Source organism: Crotalus tigris, unplaced genomic scaffold (assembly GCF_016545835.1).
Source record: "Crotalus tigris isolate CLP2741 ecotype Arizona unplaced genomic scaffold, ASM1654583v1 scf7180000017585.4430047, whole genome shotgun sequence".
Classification (NCBI taxonomy): Eukaryota; Metazoa; Chordata; class Lepidosauria; order Squamata; family Viperidae; genus Crotalus; species Crotalus tigris.
In genome coordinates this window covers 2653407-2675165 of record NW_024096493.1, presented here as the reverse complement: position 1 = coordinate 2675165, position 21759 = coordinate 2653407, and the positions used below count along the sequence as shown (strand labels likewise).

General features: G+C 34.6%; 1 protein-coding gene across 5 annotated transcripts in view; it reads left to right on the top strand.

The window, feature by feature from the left end:
• The window catches only part of PCSK5 (proprotein convertase subtilisin/kexin type 5), a 221874-nt gene that overhangs the window by 97479 nt on the left and 102636 nt on the right, over positions 1 to 21759 (top strand). For 4 of the 5 annotated variants that reach the window (XM_039361345.1, XM_039361354.1, XM_039361370.1 and 1 more), the window contains exons 8-9: positions 12520 to 12732; positions 19533 to 19633. In XM_039361345.1, coding sequence (XP_039217279.1) covers positions 12520 to 12732; positions 19533 to 19633 — 314 coding nt within the window. Of the gene's footprint in view, positions 1 to 12519; positions 12733 to 12976; positions 13165 to 19532; positions 19634 to 21759 lie in introns of those variants that run through there. The other variant, XM_039361363.1, reaches the window with a different exon arrangement.

The window sequence follows — 21759 nt, the reverse complement described above, 5'->3', positions numbered from 1 at the left end:
AAATATTTCCATAGTTATAGAAAAAATAATAATGTTTACAATAAGCTTTGGTTTCACATGTAAATTGGAACTGTGCAGTACTTTGAATTCAGTTCTGGAAGGGTGCTTCACTTTCTACCACAATTGAGACCAAAATTTATGTTGCTAAGCAAGACAGTTGTTAAGTGACTTTTGCACATATTACGACTTTCTTGCCATAATTCTTAAGTGAATCGCTACAGTTGTTAAGATAGGTAATATAGTTGTTAAGTGAATCTGGTTTCCTCATTGACTTTGCTTGTCAGAAGGTTTGCAAAAGGTTATTCATGACCCCAGAACTTTGCCACCATCATAAATATGAGTCAGTTGCCAAGCATCCGAATTTTGATCATGTGACCATGGAGATGCTGCAATAACTGTACGTGTGAAAAATGGTTATAAGTTGCCTTTTTCAGTGCTTGTTATAATTTGGAATGGTCACTAAACTGTAGTGTTCAGTGTAAATCAAAGAGAGACTGCTACGTAGCTTCCGGAGCACCCATGCTATTCTGGAAAGAGACGTTGCCAACAGATACTGAATTCATTAACCTGCAAGGCATAAAACACCATTTCAGAAACAAATCTAAATAATTGTACGGCACTGCTCTAAAATCTGTGAAAAGAAATCAGCAATGAAAGTTTCCCAAAGAACTGTGGCTTTGATACAATAAAATGTATTCTGTTTTAAAAGCCTGGGTTAAAATAATGTGAGCTTCCTAAAACATAAATAAAAGAATTACGTAATACATGCCACCTCTTTTTACTTTAGGCCATCCAGTATTAATAAATATTTTTATTTATTACTATACTAGATAATGTTCTCTTCTATATTTTTGTTACCAAAACTAGCTATTAAACTATTTTTTCTTAGCCATAGTAGGAATCTGTGGAAGCTTTTTTAAAGAAATGCAGTAAGTCTAATCAAGAATAAAGCTGGAGTGGAAAATATTTGGGAAATAGGGATCTCAAGAATACTGTATACAACAGGGGTGTCAAACTGCCGGCCCGCGGTCCGGTTTCATCATACCGAAGCCGCGCCCACCCTATTGCCAGCAATGCAAAAAGAGTTGTGATATGTCGCGACATGTCATGTGACATGGCGAGTTTCTCATGGTATACAAGATGGGCTTTTGTAAGTGTAAATGCAGGATTCTAAACTCTAAACAAGTATGCATGTAGGTATGTAGGTAGGTAGGTATATATATTTTACCAAACTCTGGGCATCTCACAACCAAATCACTGTAAAATCATATAAAAGGAAAGAAGAAACTTTTATCAACATTATTTTGTGAGAGATATCAATGAAATCATGGCTGATCTAGGAAGTAAGAATGTCTTAGATGACAGACAGTATCATTCCTCAAAATACTTTTCACAGAACCAATTCAATCACCTGATTTAATAGTAACATGAATATGAATAAGCAGAAGGATAATAGCTTTAGTATAAATGAAAGTCATATCTTGGTGAATTGGATCAAGCAAAGTTAAAAGCATATTTGTACAGTATTTATTTTTCTGCCTTTAGTGCGCTGACATAAAATAACCTGGAACTATACATGTGCACCATATTCTTTCATTGCTTTGATGTTGTCTTCAACTTGCCAATCTTCAAAATGTGTGTGTGTTTTTACCTGTTTGTTCAATTCTTCTGGCTGTTTAACTTAGCTGAGGAAGGACTGACCTTGCTTGGGGTAGGTAATTAAAGAAGGCAATGGTAAAGCCTTTACTAATGAAATCTTAGACTAATTGATTAGAAAACAAATAATTCCTTTAAGAAATGATAGCTTGGCAAAATTTGATTATATTCTAGATTCATTTCAGTTGGACCTTTAAACAAGATATGGCCCCCTTTGATGGATTATCTATTCTTTAATAAGGAAAGACCCTGATATCCTTTTGGAGGATCTGATATCCTTTGTTTTGGTGGTATTGTATTTCACAGTGGTTCCATCCTGATCATTCCTTTGAATTGTGTTTTATGGAGAATCCACTGGGATAAATCCTATTTAGCATGGAGTGAAATCCCATGCCCCTTATTCCACTGCTCCTTGTTATCTAATGCTAAGGAATTGGTTATTACATTTGATTTGTGTCCACCACAGTTGAGATTCTAGTCAGTATCTTCATATACAACCCAATGAAATATTCACAGTGTAATGCATAAAATAAAAATAACAATATATGTAATAGAATTAAACATGCATAATGCACACATAAAACAAAATGAAGACAAATGTTCAGCAATTAACATAACAACATAACCAATAAGATTGATGGCTAAACTTCATAACCCAAATTTTCTCTGGAATAATTATATTTTTATTAGCTTGTGCAAAGTCAAATTTGTGGGCAGAGATTATTTCAGGGCAAAGACATATGAATAGAAAACCAGTGCCCTCACCTCTTGACACCATAAGTAGGTGGCACCTAGCAGATTGTCTCAGGATATATGAGTTGACTACTGGTTTATTTTCATATAAAATAGAAAAACTGAAAATAAATATTATAGGTGAATAGGAAAGCAGAGCCTGTTCTGCATACTGTTCTCTTGTATTACAATAACTGTATAAGGTGTATGCTTACACAATTGTTTTAATATGCCAAGTAAAATCATTTTTGAACACATCTGACCTAGCTGAAATTAATTAGGCCTTGATTTTATATTGACTTGACTACTTCAATACAATCTACAAGGGTTTATATTAAAAGATGGCCAGGAATTTCATTGGTACAAAATATAGGAGTCACAATGCTTTGTGCAAGTTCTGCAGTTTTTATATAATATGTTTGAACTTTAACATTCTAAAGTATCTCTAGGACAGCATATATTGATATGAACCTGTCATATCAGCAGAAGAGGCTCACTTTTCTGAGCTGTATTTTTCAGGCACACGATGAGGGTGTTTCCTTATTCTGTTCCCAGTTGTAAAATGTATTCTGTCCAAGCTTGCACCAGCCTTACACTTTCTGCTTCCAAAAGGAGACTCAAAACCTTCATTTTCAGTCAAGTATTCTTAGTTTCAGTTAGCTTTAGCAGTTATTTAACTGTTTCCAAAATAAGGTTTGCATTTTTAATGTTGAGTATTACCATTAATACAAAAATGGGATAGAAATTGAATGGGCAAACCATTGAATTATATTTAATTGTGTATGTAGATGAGAGGATAAACGAATTATGTATACTTGACAGGGAAGGTTCAAATGCCACTACCTTCTCCCATTCAAGCAAACCAGTTTCTAACAGACAATGTTTATCTGACAGTTCCAACGATCTGTAATGCTCTACTTTTTCCTCTTCCCTTCCTGATTCTATCAGAATGGAGAGGCTCCACCTCTCAGTGTTTGAGCATTCTGTTACAATAAGATCAGTATTAAAAACAATGGGGTTGACAGGTTAGACAGCCCACTAGTAAAGCACAAGACAGCATCATGGGGAAAGGAGGTAGAGCTAAGCATGACAAATTACCCCACTGAAGTAGTAACTAACTTATCAAAAAGGAATGAGCAATAAAATGGAAAACATGTTTCCATTGTGATCTGAAAGTAATAGAGATTATCAAGGGAAGAACTTGGTTGGATGATAGGTCAGTGAAGCTCCGTTTTGGTTTTATTAATAGCATCTTCTCATGTTTTCTTTTTTAGTTTCTGCAAATTCAGTTAAAATTTTAAAAATTGCTCCTAAACTTAAAATCTAGGTTTCCTATATAATTGTTTTAATAGCGTTTTAGAAAAACATTTTACTATGCTCAGTGGCTAGTACAATATACATGTTTGCTTAGTTGTTTTCATAGGTATGTTTACTCTCCTTGTGTGTGGATGATGACATTTTGGCAGCATAGAATGATATAGGAGAAAAAAGTTTAATTGTGGAGCATTTTTGCTCAGCTTCAAGCCGCTGCTTTCCATTTCCCAATCTACTGGATTTTTCCTCTTCCCATTTCCAATTTATTTTTGAAGATAGGGCACTTAATCCCAGATGCATTGGGATTGATTTTTATTGGTAGTTCTTTTTTTTTAATCCAAATTGCTTTTAAAAATAACTTCTCAGTGTGAACAATGACATTAACAATCTCACTTTTTAAAAATTTAGATCTCCTTTCCTCTGTTCTTTTAAGTTATTAAACTTCTTTTTTTCTCCCATTCAACATTTTCTATTAACATTCAGAAAATATTTAAGCGTATGTAGTCATAATTAAAATATTTGAGGCCTGTTGTTACATCTTTTCTTTCCTTGTAGGGGTCACTTCTGAATATTTGAGGTTTATAGAAGTGTGTTTAAACATTGTTGTGTTTGTGAACAGTATAAATTTGGCTAGATTATCAGTGGGATGAAAATAACTGAATATTATACAAGGCCTCATGCTCAAAGATATAATGCTTCTCAATACTATTAATGGACAAGAAAGCTGTTGGGAAGTAAGAGTGGGAGAGAACTATTAACTTAAATCATCATGTTTTCTGAGGCATGTGGTGACCTCTGTTGGAAATCTGACACTGAGCTAAATTGTTTTTGATTTAGTTCATCCAGTCATTTTATGTTATTTAATATTTATTGGGGAAGGGAGTAAACTTGTATGTCTGAAGATGTAGAATTGAATTAGAACAAAAGAAAGCAAATGTAGGATATAGATTGCACTGAAATATCTTAATGATTAGTTCAAGGGATTATATATTATGAAAAATATTTCTAATACCTGTGGGTGTTGGTTTATTTGCCATTCTATTTTTGCAAGATAATTTTATATTTGGTATTCTCAGATGAACAGTGCCTAGTACTATCAGCTAAATGCATTGTTTATGCAGATATTCCCATTTTCTCTATAATGGATTTTTTGTGGAAAGAGAAAAAGAAATGAGAAGCAGTGGGAAACATGTGCAAGATGTTCTAAAATCCTGTAAAATCCTATAAATGAGGCAGGATAATTTAATTGTAAAAGATTTATTGAAGAATAGTCTCTATTTCCATATTTAGCCAAATCAAAGAATAAAATCCACCAGATTCTGGAAATCTAAAACAGTTCTGAAATACTTTAGTGAGTTTTCCAAATCAGTTTGAACAGAGGACTTCATAGTGTAAATGTTAGGCATGAATTGTTGTGAATTATTGCAGAGATTTCTCATGGCAAATCCTTTTCAGAATTATAAAGAAGGGAGGATAAAATCTGTAAAAGAAGTTAGATATTGGATTTTTTCCTTGCTTGGCACATTCACTACCTTCTTGTAGTCAGGGTATCTTTCTTTTTAGTGAACTGGAGAAGAACTAAAAAGTTTGTTGGGCATTAATGATCAAGTGTTGTGCTGCTGAGCCCATTGTGAAAACCCGGCTTAATGCCTCCCTTTTGAATAGTTTGAATAGAATAGTGCTGGAAGGGACCTTGGAGGTCTTCTAGTCCAGCTCCCTGCTCAAGCATCTTTATCTTTACCATCTCAGGTGATTGTCCAGTCTCTTTTTAAAAACTTCCAGCGATGGAGCGCCCACGATTTCTGGGGGTAAGCTGTTCCACTGATTAACTGTCCTCACTGTCAGAAAGTTTCTCCTTAATTCCAGATTGCTTCTCTCTTTGATCAGCTTCCAACCATTGTTTCTCGTCCTTCCCTCTGGTGCTTTGGTGAACAACCAGACCCCCTCTTCTTTGTGGAAGCCCTCAGATACTGGAATACTGCTATCATGTCTCCCCTATTTCTTCTTTTCTTTAGACTGGCCAAACCCAAGTTCCGCAGCTGTTTGTCATACATTTTGGTCTTCAGGCCTTTGATCAACTTAGTTGCTCTTCTCTGATTTTTTTCCAGACTCTCATCTTTTTTGTGATATGGTGACCAAAATTGGCTGCAATGTTCGAGGTGTGTTCTTAGTAGGGCTTTATAAAATGGTACTAGTACTTCGTGTGATCCTGATTCTATGCTTCTGTTTATACAACCAGGACTGTATTAGCTTTTTTGGTTGCTGCTGCACACTGCTGGCTCATAGTTCGGCACTGGTGCATATGTGTGAAGCGTTGACAGGAACTGAAAGCTCTCTTAGCATTGCCAAACAAGATAGTCCTCAGTTAATGACCATTCATTCAGTGATTGTTCAAAGTTATGATGGTGCTGAATGAATGGTACTTATACACAGTCCTTGAACTTACAGCTGTTACTATGACCCTGCAATAACATAATCAAAATTTAGGTGCCTGACTGCCTGCTCAAATTTGCAGGATATGTTTCAACTGCCCCCATGCACTCTATTCCCTCCCCCATCTCTACCATTTTGGCTCCCTAAACTCTGCCACCCTTTGTTCTGCCATCCCTGCTGCCCCAGGATTCTGCTGCCCTTCACTGATTTTAACCTTCTTCTTCTTCCGACTACCAATGAAGCATACTTAGCCTGGCCTTTCTTCCTAAGGTTACACATGGCCTTCTTCCCAAGGTTGCATGCGGCCTTCCTGAGGCCTCACAAGATTTTGGAAGAGCTTCCTGAGGCCTTGCGAAAGTGCTGCTGGACATGTGAGGCCTCCTTCCCAAGATCTCATGCAGCCACATGAGGTCTTCTGAAACCTTGTGAGACCTCAGTAAGGCTGCACATTTATCAAGGCTTTCTTGGGGAAGAGATTGTGTGTGGTTGAATTCTCAGATGAAGGGAGAAGGCTAAGCCAGAGAGAAAAAACATTCCAAGTTAGGCTTCATTCTGGAGAGGAAACATTTGAGATCAGACCTTTCAGTCTCTATCAGTCATTTCCCAAAGGGAAGCAGACAATCTGGAAAAATTCTTGTAATATTGGTGATCAACAGTAAAATATCTGTTTGGGCCTATCGTTGAGTTGTTTGCCCCTGACGTGTGTGACCTCAGAAGGAAGGGCCAGGCCAAGTGTGCTCAGTAGCAGGAAGAAGAAGATAATGAAGGTCAGCTTGGGGCAGTAGGGCCAGCAGAATGCAGAGCAGGGGTGACAGGAATGATGAACCACATGGTGGAAGGGACTGGGAAGTGAAAATGCCAGAAGCAGCCAGGACTTCATGCATGGTGCTGCGTTGAAACAGGTTTTTGCCCTTGTGCTAGGCTGTGGTGGTAACTGCTGTTTCCCACTGTGGCACTGGGGTAGCTGGCTGTGACACAGTGCTTGAGGCGGCATTTCTCAGGGATGGGTTAGGGTTAGAAGGAGCATGATGTACATTACCAAGCATTTTATTGTTTTCAGGATCTCAAAATATATTTCAGATGGTAGAAACATTTAGAATATTTCTCCTTGAAAAATGGAGATTAAGCAACTTAAATAGCTTGAAAAGTGAAAATTCAGAGTGTATACATGCACTGATTTTTGTTTCAGCCAACAGCTTTTATTGTTTTGCTTTGCTTTTGCTATGCTTGAAAATTAAATGCTAATTATAACTCTTTAGGGAATAGTTTGAAGCTTTGTTTGTTCCAAATGATGCAATCAGTTATGATTTTGTATTATTCATTTGAATATCCAGACTAGAAATGGCTTATATAAGTTGATCAGTTTTTAAACATTTTTTTTACTCTGAAGATTTTTTTAAAAAAATATCTATAAATAAAATTGCATCTTAAATAGAAGAATTCATGCAGTTCTTTTGCAACTTCATCTACAAAGCCTATTTTTGTATTACAAATATCTGGAGGCAAATAACACTGGGGTCAGGATTAAAAAACAATGATGCTGTGCAATAAAAGACATTAAGGTTGGGAGGACTAATATTCTGAGTTTTATATGTCTTATGAGGTATCTAATTTAGAATTCCTAGAAGATTCATTGCAGCTGTTCCAAACATTAATGGTTAGAAACAAGTGGTTGTTTAGAAAAAAAGAAAAGAAAAACAGACTATATTGAGTAAACTGATTTGTCAAGAATTTTGTAAGGAAGTGAAACAATAGAAAAGCCCTCTTCATCTCATACACTCTCTCTCCTCTAAAAGGTTTGGCCAACACAGAGTTAAATATATATATATTAATAAATAAGACAAACTCCAATTCCAAAGGATTATAATATATGCTTAAAACTAATCCCGTAAACAGTTGTAGCCCACTGAGAGATTAGTTTGAAACACCTATACAAAGATTTATATGTTGATGACAGAAAAATACAGAATATTTTCTTCAAAAGTATTTGCTTTTCATTAAATTTCTCTGAAGAAAATTAAAGCCTTCCCTAAGTCAGCATCAACATTTATATGACTGAAAGACAAGTTGAAAGTGAATGTAATTAATGAATCTTTCTTCAGTTATTCTTCTCCTGTTTATTTTTTTTAATTGGTTCAAAAAGGACAAAATTGGTTGGAAGAAAGGACTTAATTTCATGTGGCATAAAATATATAGGAAGATAGAAACAGTGATCTGGAGATATTAGAATGGAAGAGCAATGGCTAACTTTGGAATAACTATAATTAAAGAGCTTTGATTCAATGGATGCTATATATTTTAAAGCTTAGGGATCAGACTCAATACAGCTGATATGGATTAAACAAAATTTTGTTGAAAAATGCAGAACAATGTAGTACTCTAAAATGTCTGCTCATTTCAAATGAAATATTCTGTTTTCAAAAAAAGTATCCTTTAATATGTCCTGTTTTATTAAATAAATTATACTAATTTATATTATATTATATTATATATATATATATATATATATATATATATATATATATATATATATATAGGTCTTTGGTTGTTCGGGTTTTCTCCACGTAAAATTGGAAGTGTCTGGGATAGATATATATATATATATATATATATATGTCTTGGTTGTTCGGGTTTTCTCCCACGTAAAATTGGAAGTGTCTGGCGACGTTTCAACGAATTTTACGTGGGAGAAAACCAAACAACTCTATATATATATATATATATATATATATATATATTATATATATATATCTTGCCAAGACACTTCCAATTTTACGTGGGAGAAAACCCGAACAACCAAAGACCTATATACAAATACCTCAGAAAACAATATATATATATATATATATATATATATATATATATATATATATATATATATATATATTATAACAATATATTATATATAATATAATATATTAAAACAACACTATATGTAGATACAAATGTATGTATACAGAGAGAGAGAGAGAAAGGCATACAATAGATAGGTATACACACACACACACATAGACACACAAAAAAGTGTATGTTCGTATGTGTATATTTTTTTCATCTTCATCATCATTTTCCTACTAGTGCAGATACCGCTCTTTTTTTCAGCTCAACTGATTGTTGATCCATTGGTTGCAACAGGAATTGATCAACCTGTTTGTGGCCTAAGCCTAAAGTAATGGGTTGAGTGACTGGGCCAAGCTCTACCAGCTGGCTTTTGTGGTTAAAGCAGGAGTAGAACTAATTTCTAGTGTGGTGGCTTAATCACTAGACCAAAGTGATTGAAATTGTATATATGACTTCTCAGGGTGGAGGAGGGAGGATGAATTTTAACACTTCAACAAAAGATAACCATATTTCATTTTAATTGTTCATACATAATCTATATCTATAGGTAGCTTGTTTGTAGGATGCAAGTAATATATGATATGGAACCTACTGGGTAATTGGAGCCATAAATTTATCTTTCCAATGTTGAAAATTAATCTCTTGACAATAATAAAGACATGAAAATCTATTACCATTGACTAGCAGTCAACCTTCACAACCTATATAACCACTGTGGTTATATAGTTCGACAGATTATGTGCATCTGAAAATATTATTTTGATTTGTTTCAAGTCAAATTAATATTTCTAATTATTATATTTCTTTCCCTAATATGGTGATTTTAGAACAGACATGTCAAGCACAAGGCCCGAGGGCTGGATGCGGCCCGCGAAGTGGTTTCATGTGGCCAGTGAAGCCATCCTGGAAACAGTGAGGGAATGACCCCTGCTGCCTTGGCCAGCTGAGAGGGAGCCAATGTACAAATTTGTGGTGGCTATCTATGCTGAAATGCATTCAGTCTTAGCTCCACAAGGCCGTCTGGAAACAGTGAGGAACCAGCCCCTGACGCGTCGGCCCCGCCCCCTGGGTGCATGCTGGAGAGGTGTCACCCTTTGTGAGGAATGAAGAAATGCACCATCGCCTGGAAGTAGCCAGTAAATGGCCACACACCCCCGCCCCCCCCAGGGCAACCATAATGCTGATACGGCCCTCAATGAAATTGAGTTTGACACCCCCGCTTTAGAACACTGCAAAAACTTAGGATTTAACAAAGTGTTATTTTGATTGCATCTCCAATAATGCAGTTGTTTATTCTTCTGTACAAATACTATGAGCTTCAATAAGTTGGAAATATTTTTGTTGTATAACTTGTAATCTAAGATCCAATAAGTATTTAGTATTGAAGTTTAAACATTTTCCTTTTTTAAGACAAAATGAGGGTCTCACATTTCTTATCAATTAACAGATCACATTGATATACGAATAACTGGTATTTATAAAGACTGTTGACTTTTTGGACTCAGAATTTCATCTAATAACTTAGCTAACTTTGAGATGAAAATGTTGTTGGTCCAAATCAAGATGTCAAATAAACAACTATAAATACTACCTTTTAGTAACAACTGACAAATGTTTTTTATCTTTTAACAAAGAAAATGACAAAAACTCATCATTGTCATCCACTAGTTTTATTAATATAAAAGATCCCAACATCCATTCAGATATTGACAGTATCAATTTTTAATCAATTTTGAGATCTAGGTTATATCATAGTGTCAATTTGGCATTAAAAATGATCAAGGTATATTTTCAAAATATACTGTCCCACAGTTTTCAAATAAATTTGATAGTGACAAATATATATATATTGCATCTTTTTCAACAATATCTTTGGGTTTGAAGAATCCTGCTGAAATTTATAAAACAATATACTGAGTAAATGAAAATATTTTGGATACACATTTTGCACAATATATAAAGTATCCTGGAAATGAGATTATCTGTGTCCTGAGCACCCAGGTTTTTCTCAAGCTGGGCACCTGGATCATTTTCCTGCTAGACAAGATGGGTCAGGCATATTCTACCTGCACAAGATGACCCTAAAGGCAATAAATCAGGTTACTGCATTTTGTAAAAATTGCTGTTTCTGAGTCATCTTCAAGGGCAGCCTCATGCAAAATTAAGCTACACATAAAAGACAGACGAAGCGAGTCGCTGTCTTCAGTGCCTCCTGATTTGGGATAGGGTTAGGTATAACTGGCAGACCTGCAAAAATTAGTCAAAGGTGTCCTGGACATATCTTCCGCCTGTTGTTTCAAAAGAAGCCATGATTTTAGGAGACTACATAATAGCTCCTTCAGGGAAAGTGCTACTCATCAAGAGTTTTAGATGGAACTTCCATGGTACTGTAAGACTTCTGAACTAATAGTAACCTCATCTTTCTGTGAATCCTTCATAATCTGTATTGCCCCCTTTTATCCCTCACAGCTTCTAGGCAGCATTTAGGTTTGCCTTAAGTTTGCCTTTAGGGATCTCTTATTTGCCTTACAACCAAGGTGTAAAATGATATCCGCAGCATATTAGTGATGTCTAATACCCAATCAATGGATGAGTATTCATCATAGTTTCATTTAAAAAGTGGGGGGGGAGAGAAGCAGAATACTAGAGCATCCACTAAAACTTACTCTGACAAGTATTGATGGTTCACTGTTTTTACTGCCACAGTATAGATCCGAACATGGAATTATACTCTTACTCTGGTTGTTGTCATTTCTCATCACTTGCCAGCATTGCTCCAGATACCTTATTTTGCACTTCCTGTCCTGGAACTTCTTGTTAAATCAAGGAGCACTCCAGATTGATACCAAAAGAAAGTCTGTGTGCAGACTACCTGCTAAATACTTGATAACTAGGTGGTCCTCAAAGCTGCATGCTAAATTGGTATAAATTTCAAAAACTTACTGTCCTATTTCATCTTAATTAAAATCCATAATTATATCTAGGTAGATAGTCTTTAGAAGAAATGATGGATACATTTGTAATGATATTGAACTATTAAATGGTATAATACATATAGTCCATGAAATTTATGAATAATAATGATAAATCTAATCGAATTAGGCTTTATAAGAAGCACAATCTAAAATGTAAAGTAGTTAATAAAAATATTATAACCAAGAAAAGATCATTTATCTACTGGAGAATCAGTTATGATGGAAGTAAAAAAGAACTAATATATATTCAATTTCCAATGCTATCGGAATGGAATATTCTTTTCACAAGATTAAATGAGAAAAAGAAATTCATGTGTTGTGCATAACAGCCAGGAGCTCTCAGTCCTTTAGTTAATTTATTCAATTGTAATTTCATAACCTTCTTGGGACAGCAATATTAGCAACAAGTATTTAAAATGGGAGAGTATTATAACCTATATTTGCTACTTTATAGGATGAATTGAAATTACAAATGAAATATTTTACCCAAATTAAATTACCAAAAAGGGGCTATTACAACTTATTATCTACTTCTAATTTCAATATTTGTTTAATTTATTTCAAATAGGGCAGAAACAACTTGGGCTCCATTTATGTGTGGGCATCTGGAAATGGTGGAAGAAGTAAAGATCATTGCTCGTGTGATGGCTACACCAATAGCATCTATACCATCTCCATCAGTAGCACAGCTGAAAGCGGAAGGAAGCCTTGGTATTTAGAAGAATGTGCATCAACATTAGCCACAACCTACAGCAGCGGAGAATCCTATGACAGGAAAATAGTATGTGGTCTTTTCACCATGATTGAAGTTCATAAAATTAACAACTTCTTTTTGTAAATATATTCTAGGTGTTATTTATCCTAAAGTTACTTGACATTTTTTTATATATATTTTAAAGGATTTGCTCCTAAAAAAATATATTTTTCATCCTCAACCAAGTCTTGTGTGACTTGCACAAGAAACAAACATACAGAAAAAAATCTTCCAACTGAAGGGAGGGGAAAACACATTTGTTCTCTCTCAATCCTAGTTGTCCATCATGAATACAAATTTGTTTAATGTTTTCTCCTTTTCAGTCTCTTGCTGCTAATAAGGAGTTAAGATCGGCTATTTTTCAAAATATATCGTTTCTTCTAATAATCTGGGATATTAGCCATCTCTCCTGGAAACCTTGCTGTTTTCAGATGATTAATTTTAAAGACAAATTCTGAGGTAACTCTTCATTCCAGTAATTATTCTGTTGTCATCTGCTTTCTTCTACTTATTTTTCTTTTGATAAATTTTATATATTTGGGGTTTTTTTCTATAATCTCCTCAAAAAATGGTAAAAGAAGGAAGAAGTCATTCATTTTTCTAGCAAAAAATATTTCCATGATAAAATTTACCATCTTGAATTCAAGAGTATTTTGGTAATATTGGTTTTATGACAAAATATTTGATAATCTACTCTTATACAACCCTTTAATTTCCATTCACTCAAAAACTTGATATAGTGTAACACACATTGTTCAAATATTTCTAGATAAGATTTTCTTAAAATGTTCCATGCTGAAGCCATAAACAATTCAACCTAGGATCATTTTTGTGTTTTAAATTAATTAAATAAAATAAGACTAAAGAAACCAAGCAGTTGAAATAGAATTAATGATTTCCAACAATGCAAGGATTCTAAAGGTAACTTTGCATGAACTTTAGTTATAGATTACAGCATGTTACATGTAAAATGTATAAAAATTATTTTGGCTTCTAGTACTAATAAAGAAGAATAGTTGTAGCTCAGGGTTGAAATCTTTAGTGCTTTCTGAACTTGTTGTTTTCTTGCAGACGTTTCGTTACCCAAACTATTATCAGTGCTAATCTTGTGTCCTAGACTAGCTTTGGCTTCTAGTATTCAAGAAGAGTATAATGCCCTATCAAGCTTTCATCACATTTCTCTGATATAAGAGCAACTATAGCAAAAACATGATTCTGTGGGATTTCTCTTAATCTCAAGTAGTGCAGTTAAACTATTGGACTATCAGTACCATGCATTTAAACCTGTCCAGTCACTTCTTGCTATCTATTTGATAAATAAATTCAAAACCATGCAAGCAACTATTGGTTCAGTTTTATTTTAAAGTTTTCTTGAAATCTTGATAGTCTCAAATTACTATTTAGTGATGGAGTGGTAACATCATCCAGGCATAATCCTAATTCTGCTTGCAGAAAAAAATCTGGCGGTTGTAATTACAACTGCATCTGTCTATTATAAATCTACATGCATTTGCAGGCAGCCATCTATCTGCCTCAAAGAAATAGCACCTTCCGAAGCGTCCCTTTTCAATTGAGAGACACTCCATTTCTGCAAGGAAGCCTATTAGTTATTAGAAGAACGTGGCTAGACCCAGGCTGTAACACAACTTCCATGTTTTGTTTTGTATTTAGAATACTTGGAATTGCCACTTCAGGTTGAAAAAAAGGGCAGAATAGTTTGCACATGCCTAATTATGAGATCACCTGACTCCAGAATCCCTAATTATAAGTTCATTTCACTCAAGATGACTAGGATGGTGAATTAAGTCTAAAAACTATCAGAATTATTACTCTGGAAAGAAAAGCTAAACACAACTTTACCTATAAATAGTTCCAAAGTTTTCATGCAAGGACTGGGGGAAGGTCTTCAAGGCTCTTGAAGGAAAGCAGAATACAGGATATTCAAATATGAGGGGAGAGAGCAGGTATTAAGTCAGACAAGGCAACTTCTGGATTCTTATCATTTAAAACAGCGGTTCTCAACCTATGGGTCGCGACCCCATTTGGGGTCGATCGACCATTTTTCGGGGGTCGCCAAAGAAGGCGATCCGCCATTTTCTCCCCTTCTCCGTGCATGGGAGGTGCCGCGCATGCGCACTGCACATGGGGCGGGGCCGCGCAAGCGCGCCACGCATGCGCACCACACATGGGGCGGGCTGCACAAGCGCACCGCACATGGGGTGGGCCGCGCAAGCGCACCGCGCATGGGCGGCGCCGCGCAAGCGCAGAACGTTTGTGTGACGGGGGTCGCCGTCACACAAACGTTGAGAACCACTGATTTAAAAGGAAGATTAGATGGCAATTAGGATAATACACAAAACGAATATATTTAATCAACTTTGATTTAAAGAATGAAAATCAATCTGGCCAGTTTACATCAAAATATTTTACATGGCTCAAATAGAATTTCCACTCAGAGAGTTTTTGTTACCCTTTTCTGAAATCTCTCTGTAAATAATTGAAGTAAGAGTGATGAGGGGATTAATATGTGAATAATAATTCAGTGTATAGACGTGATCTAGCATAAATCTAATTATGCCTAATCTTATTATGCTCATAACTTTATTAATAATGTTCTTCTGATGCTTTGAGCTAAAACAAACAATCTAACAAGCAATATAACTTGAATCCAGAGTTCATATAAATAAAATCTGTTGATTCACTAAGACTTTCTGATCCTTTCTGCTTCTTCAACCCTCTGTAGTCCAAACCACCTTTCCTGAGGATTTGGCAACTTTAAAAAGATTTCAATATAATATTTGTAGGAAAGGGATTACAAATAATTATGCTATTGATATATTTCTTCAAAACTAATTCTGGATCTTACTGTTCTTATTAATCTGTATAATATAAATGTCAATATCTCAAGCTGGTACATATATTGTGTCTACATTTATTTATTATTTATAAATAATATGAGGTATGCCATCAGTTCCATAGTTTCCAGGAGGCTTATAGTCACAGCATATTAAGAAAATAAATAAAACCTACATAAAACCATAACCAACATCAGACAGGGAAAATAATGGAATAGTCCCTAGTTAACTGTTAACCCAATATGCAGCCCTCTTCTTCAAAGTCTCTGTGGAAAAACACAATTTTAACTGACCTCAATGAGAATTCTGTTTGAAAGTAATAGCGCAACAAACAACAACACCATCTGTCCACTATATTGGCTTCTACTGTCAGCAGGCAGGCAACTACTTTTGATGCCAGCCATTCTATGACCCAACTTCATTCTGGGTCATCTTCAGTGACAGCCACTTCATAAGGAGAGGCACAATAACCTTTTGCTTAATTCAGAGGAGTTATAAGCCTGGGAGATATTTTTTTTGTTTCCGCAAGATTTTCATTTGAGCGCTTTTGGCTGAAGCTTAAGTGATAGAAGAGATTGATATGAAGGGTTTTTTGATGCGTGCCTTTTACTGATCTTATGTTTGTCTCTATCATAATAGTTTGTTTGCTTTGTTAGCTGAAATAATGGGAATATTCTCAAACAAAAGGTTGATAACTGAAAAGCAAGATGTTGCTTCTATAAGTTTCCATTTTTCCTTTTTATATTTCTAAGAAGTTCTAAATTAAATGACTGAAAAGTACTTCACATTATTTTATATTTAATTTTTAAAAAGGATATTCAATTAATCAATTATATAAATGTAATATAAATGTATTAGTGGGTTTCTTTTTGATTTTTTTTTAATTAACACTTGTCAGAGTCTATCCAACTGCACACTGGAATGAAACAATCACCTTCATGCTACTTTAAGGAAGGAGAAGGAGGGGACATAATCTACATTTATTGTTGATTGACTTTTCTTGTATGCTACCAAATGTTCCCACAGGAGCCAGTTTAATAAAGATCAGAAATAGCCAGCAAATTTTTCTACATCCCTAGTGGTCAATTTGCCATGTGAAATCAGTTTCAGACACTATAGCATTTTGAATCTGGGCAGTGGACCTATAGACCTTAAACATTTAATTCTATATATTGTTTCTTTTTTATATATGACTTTATTGAATTTAAATAAACCACAAATACTGATAGAAGATATAGAAAAAGAGTACTTTCCAACTTTCTTCAGTACAGATACAAATATATAGTAAAGCAACCTGACTATATTTAAACAAAAATAAAGGCATAATATGTAAATCAGCAAACAAAAGGAAAACAATACACAATATTTCTATAATTGGAACACTAACCAATCATCAAATACCAAAATCAATTTCATTTCTATTATTTTTGAGCAAGAAGTTCAAAAGTAGTATCCAAATGGAAACAAAGCTTTGTTTTTCATCAGAGTGATCAGTTTTGCCATCTCAGCCAGGTCTATTAATTTCCCAATTTATTCTTCCAGTCTAGGACTTGTCTCCTCTATGCAAATAGAAGTCTTGTTGGTGTTATGTATAAGAACAAAGCCCCCTGCTTCCTTTCGGTTTGGTATCCATCATACCTAAAAGAGAAACTTTCAGTTTTAATTGCGTGTTGATTTTTTTTAATATATTTTCTAAATCAAAATACATTTTGTTCCAATATTTCTTAGCATTTTGCAAGAGGTGATAAAAGGTATTAGTTGCATTTCCAACACTTATTTGACATTCCCATATACTCCTTTGTCAGTTTATCAGGTGTTAAATACCAACATCATTTTATACAAATTTTCTTTCACATTGTTTACATTGCTTCTTTCTCTCTAGACCCCTTCCCACTTTTAAAAATAATGGAGAACCCAAAAGAATATAGGTTATCTTTGTTAACGTTTATATTAATACTGACACATTTGCTGCTGTTACTGCTTATCATAGTTGTTTGGTGGGATTTTAATATTGTATTATTTTTTAGCGTAGGCTGGCAAATAAGTTTGACTTTGCAGACCCCTGAGAAGGTCTTGTGGATGGCCAGAGATCCTAGGATCAAACTTTAAGAAACATGATGTAGACAAACTCACAAAGCTTTAACGTTTGCTATTTAATGCCAAGTCACTGACAAGTTTACAAGTTGCCACTGATACTTAATTTACAACTTGTGTAGACCTGAATACAAAATTATCAAGTTTGGCAAATGATGTATTTTATATTTAACAATTGTTAGGAAAGCAAGAATTTGCTTTTGGCATCATTTCCCATCCATCCACCCCTATCCTCTACCCAGAATAGTGTTCTGGTTTCAAAGTGCCTATGCATTCACCTTTTGGGCTTTCTATTAACTCTTTTCCTGGCAGTTACATTTATCATTTACTGGCAGTAGCCTTTATTGTTTCAATTTATATTCCACAAATTTATATTCCATGTTTTAGCAGCTTTGTAGATTGTGTCCTGAGGCTATAGTTACAAAACATTATGTTGATTTCTGATGTACTTTCCTATTGATGAAGTACATTCAGTTCTAATGTATGCAGCATATGTTTCTTTTATTAATTATATTTTGATAATTGTAATTTAATATTTATTTTCTAATTGGTATAACTACACACTGATAGTTTTGATATGTTTACAAAGTAGAAATATGTTTGGATATGTTTACAGAGTTTTACATTTTCAGCTTATATTTTTATTTAAACTGGATGGAAGATGGCTTATATACAATTTCAATCTTTCACACCTAATTTCCAATTAATATTTAATTTTTAATGCTATGCATGCTTAATAGTACTCAATTCTAATGTACAGTACATGTTAACATTTTATACTGTATTATGTAGCTGTAGCAGTATTTATGTTAAAGATAAAACATCTATTGAAATTCATATTAAAATGCTATTTTAAAATGGGGTGCTTTGTGGGTTTAAAAAGCCTTTGTATTAGATAATGACATGTTTTTAATAATGCATAGGAAAATTTAGGAAAATAAATAATAGAGAGTAATCAGAGTAAATATATTTAATATAAAATTTTACTTTTTCTGGCCTGACCCAAGTATTTATCCTTGCCCCATCTACTTTCAGAATGAGGATTCTGGCATAACTTTGAAAGGCTAAGGTCCCATTCCCTCAGCAATTATTTATAGGGAGCACAGGATTTTGTTGAAACTCAAGTTTCAGACATCCAGTATGTTCATCATGTAAATACTTCAAAGATACCTGATTGACATTGCACATGTAATTTGGATTCCTCTAGAGCAGGGGTGGGGAACCTTGGCTCTTTTATGACTTTTGGACTTCAACTCCCAGAATTCCTGAGCTGCTGGCTCAGGAATTCTGGGAGTTGAAATCCACAAGTCATAAAAGAGCCAAGGTTCCCCACCCCTGTTCTAGACCTACAGCATAAATATCCACGGGGCAGAAACTGTGTGAGCTCCTACATGAGGAAGGATTATGTCAACTCAAGTGGAAGCCAATGCATGTACAATAGTACATTTGTATTCAGTTGTGAACGTCTGCAGGAGCTGCTGTCATACAAGCAGCCTTGGTTGAGGCAGAAATGTATTCAGAGTGCCGGCTTCTGCTTTCAAGAGTCTGCTACTCTTGCCACTGAAAGAATAAAATTTATATCAGATTGGAATTTAATTCTGCTTGCAGCACTACCATAAAATGCCAAGTGTCAAATCATCTAACTAAGTGTCTCATAAAGGTAATATGGGATTGCTGCCAGACATTTCATTACTACAGCATTCTGGGAGGCAAATGATTTTTGGATAGCCACATGCTTTAGAGAACTAAAACCGGCATTAAAAAAAAAAGTTATCCCATTGAATAATAATAAAGTTTCACATGTGTGTAAATTAATAATAATAACTTTGTGTTGTCTGCAGCAACGTTATTCTTAATCATACACTTTCCCCCCCCCAGATCACTACAGACCTCAGACAGCGTTGTACAGACAGTCATACAGGGACGTCAGCTTCTGCTCCTATGGCTGCAGGAATCATCGCACTGGCGCTGGAAGCCAAGTAAGTACCTTTGTTTTTTTTTTTAATGAAAATCATTAAGACATAAGATTTTATGCATTCTTTCACTTATTGTTATAAAATGTTACTTTCCCTTAAAAATACTTGTGCATATTCATGTATTAGGAATACCTGAGGGACCGCCTTTTTCTAAGAGTCTCTACCATCCAATTCAATCTAGCAGATGAGGCAGCAGGCGGATAAGCCATAGTGTGTTGGCTGGCATAAACTAGAAGACGGGCCTTTTCCATAGTGGCTCCTGCTTTCTGGAATATCCTCCTCTGGCAGATTAGAATGCTTCCAACTCTGTTAGCCTTTCATAAAGATTTAGAAACTTGGCTACGTTCCTCTGCCCAGGACACATTTCTTAGCTTTACAGTTAATTAGCTAATGGCTGCTGTGTATATTTTGGATGCTTCTTTTGATTTTAAAGGTTTTAATTGCTTTCATTTTCTTTTCAGTTTTGGAATAGTAAGGACCCAGAATCATTGGTTGAGATGGGCGGCTATAGAAATTGAATGAGCGAGTGAGTGAATGAGTGAATGAATGAATGAATGAATAAATAAATAAATAAATAAATAAATAAATAAATAACTTAGATATAGATCATAACTACATTGTAGCGGCATTTCCCTCTTTTAAAGTGCATTTAGAGCTTAATCCTAAATCAGCATTCCAGATTTGTGTAATGCATCATAAATAATGGTAGGTATAGCTCCACCACTTATAATGAATATAAGATCAAAGTCCATATATAACCAAATGGTTTTAAAACAATAGTTGTAATAGTTAACAATTAGATGTTACATTAAGGCCATCTTCTGTGCATCTCTGATCATTATATTTACTAATTGTTTTTATCTTTTTTTGAAGCCAATATATTTCTGTCTAGATTAAAATAAATGCAGCTGAATTACTCTACAATCAAAGTATAGCACAGGGGTTCTCAACCTTGGCAACTTTAAGACTTGTGGACTTCAACTCCCAGAATTGAAGTCCACAAGTCTTAAAGTTGCCAAGGTTGAGAACCCCTGGTATAGCAGAACAGAGAAGAGGGCCCCAATCAGCAGTCATTGCAAGGGAGGGGAAGAAGGAAATGGGAGGGCTAGAATGAAACAAGCAGGGTTGCAATGCCATGATGGATGCCTTATCCCTTTTCTTCTTTTATCATAAATCACACACAAAGGCAAAGGGGTAGAGCTTTTACCTCAGCACTGCTTCCTTCAATCTGATCTAAGCAGTGACAGCCTGCAAATGCCACTGCCCCAAATTCATAGTTCTAAATAATTTTTAGAATATGGAACCCAATGGAGATTCCATCACCCCAAACCACTCTCTTCCTGATATGGAATTTCTAGCACTGATTTAGTCAGGCCAATGTCCATTTAATCAAGTTGGGCCATTTTAGTTTGCAATTCTGCTTTTAAAGAGGGAAATTAAGATGCCATGTTACTTAGTGGAAGAATGACATGTGCATCTTTTACTAATAGCTGCTGGGGGGGGGGGGAAATAATTACTAGAAAGGATTTTATTACTGCAGAGATCCCAGATAGTTTCACAAAAAGGTTTGCTAACAATATACTAGCTTTTCTACTAGCTTACATATGTAGCCCAAGATTGTCTCTAAAATTATACTTCTCACTTGAGAGGGGCAGATTTTTGCACATCCTCTATTTTAGCTTAGAGCGGGTTGGGCTAATATTCTTTCACCATTGCTAACTCAAAACATTTGGTGGACTTTTTATGCTTAATTTAAAATATATTTATATTTTACATAAATTATATATTTATTTTAAAATTGGTTTTTCTTTTCTTTTGTTTTTTTATTTTTCATTTTTTGCGTTTTCTTTTTTTGTTTTTGTTATTTTGTTTTTCTTAGCTTGTGCTAGTGTTTACTGTTTTAATAGGAACGTTTAACAAAATTACTATAAAACATTAATAATAATATTTAAAATAAAATTTTGAAAATTTAAGCAAATTCTGATGCCAGTTTTCTAGGCCACAAACCTTTTGTACTGAATTGCTTAAACTATAGTAATCCAAAAAGAAAAGAAACAAAATGGGTTCTTGCCAGGATTCTTTTGCTAAAAATATGTAAACAAATAGTTGTGATACACAGTGATTATCAA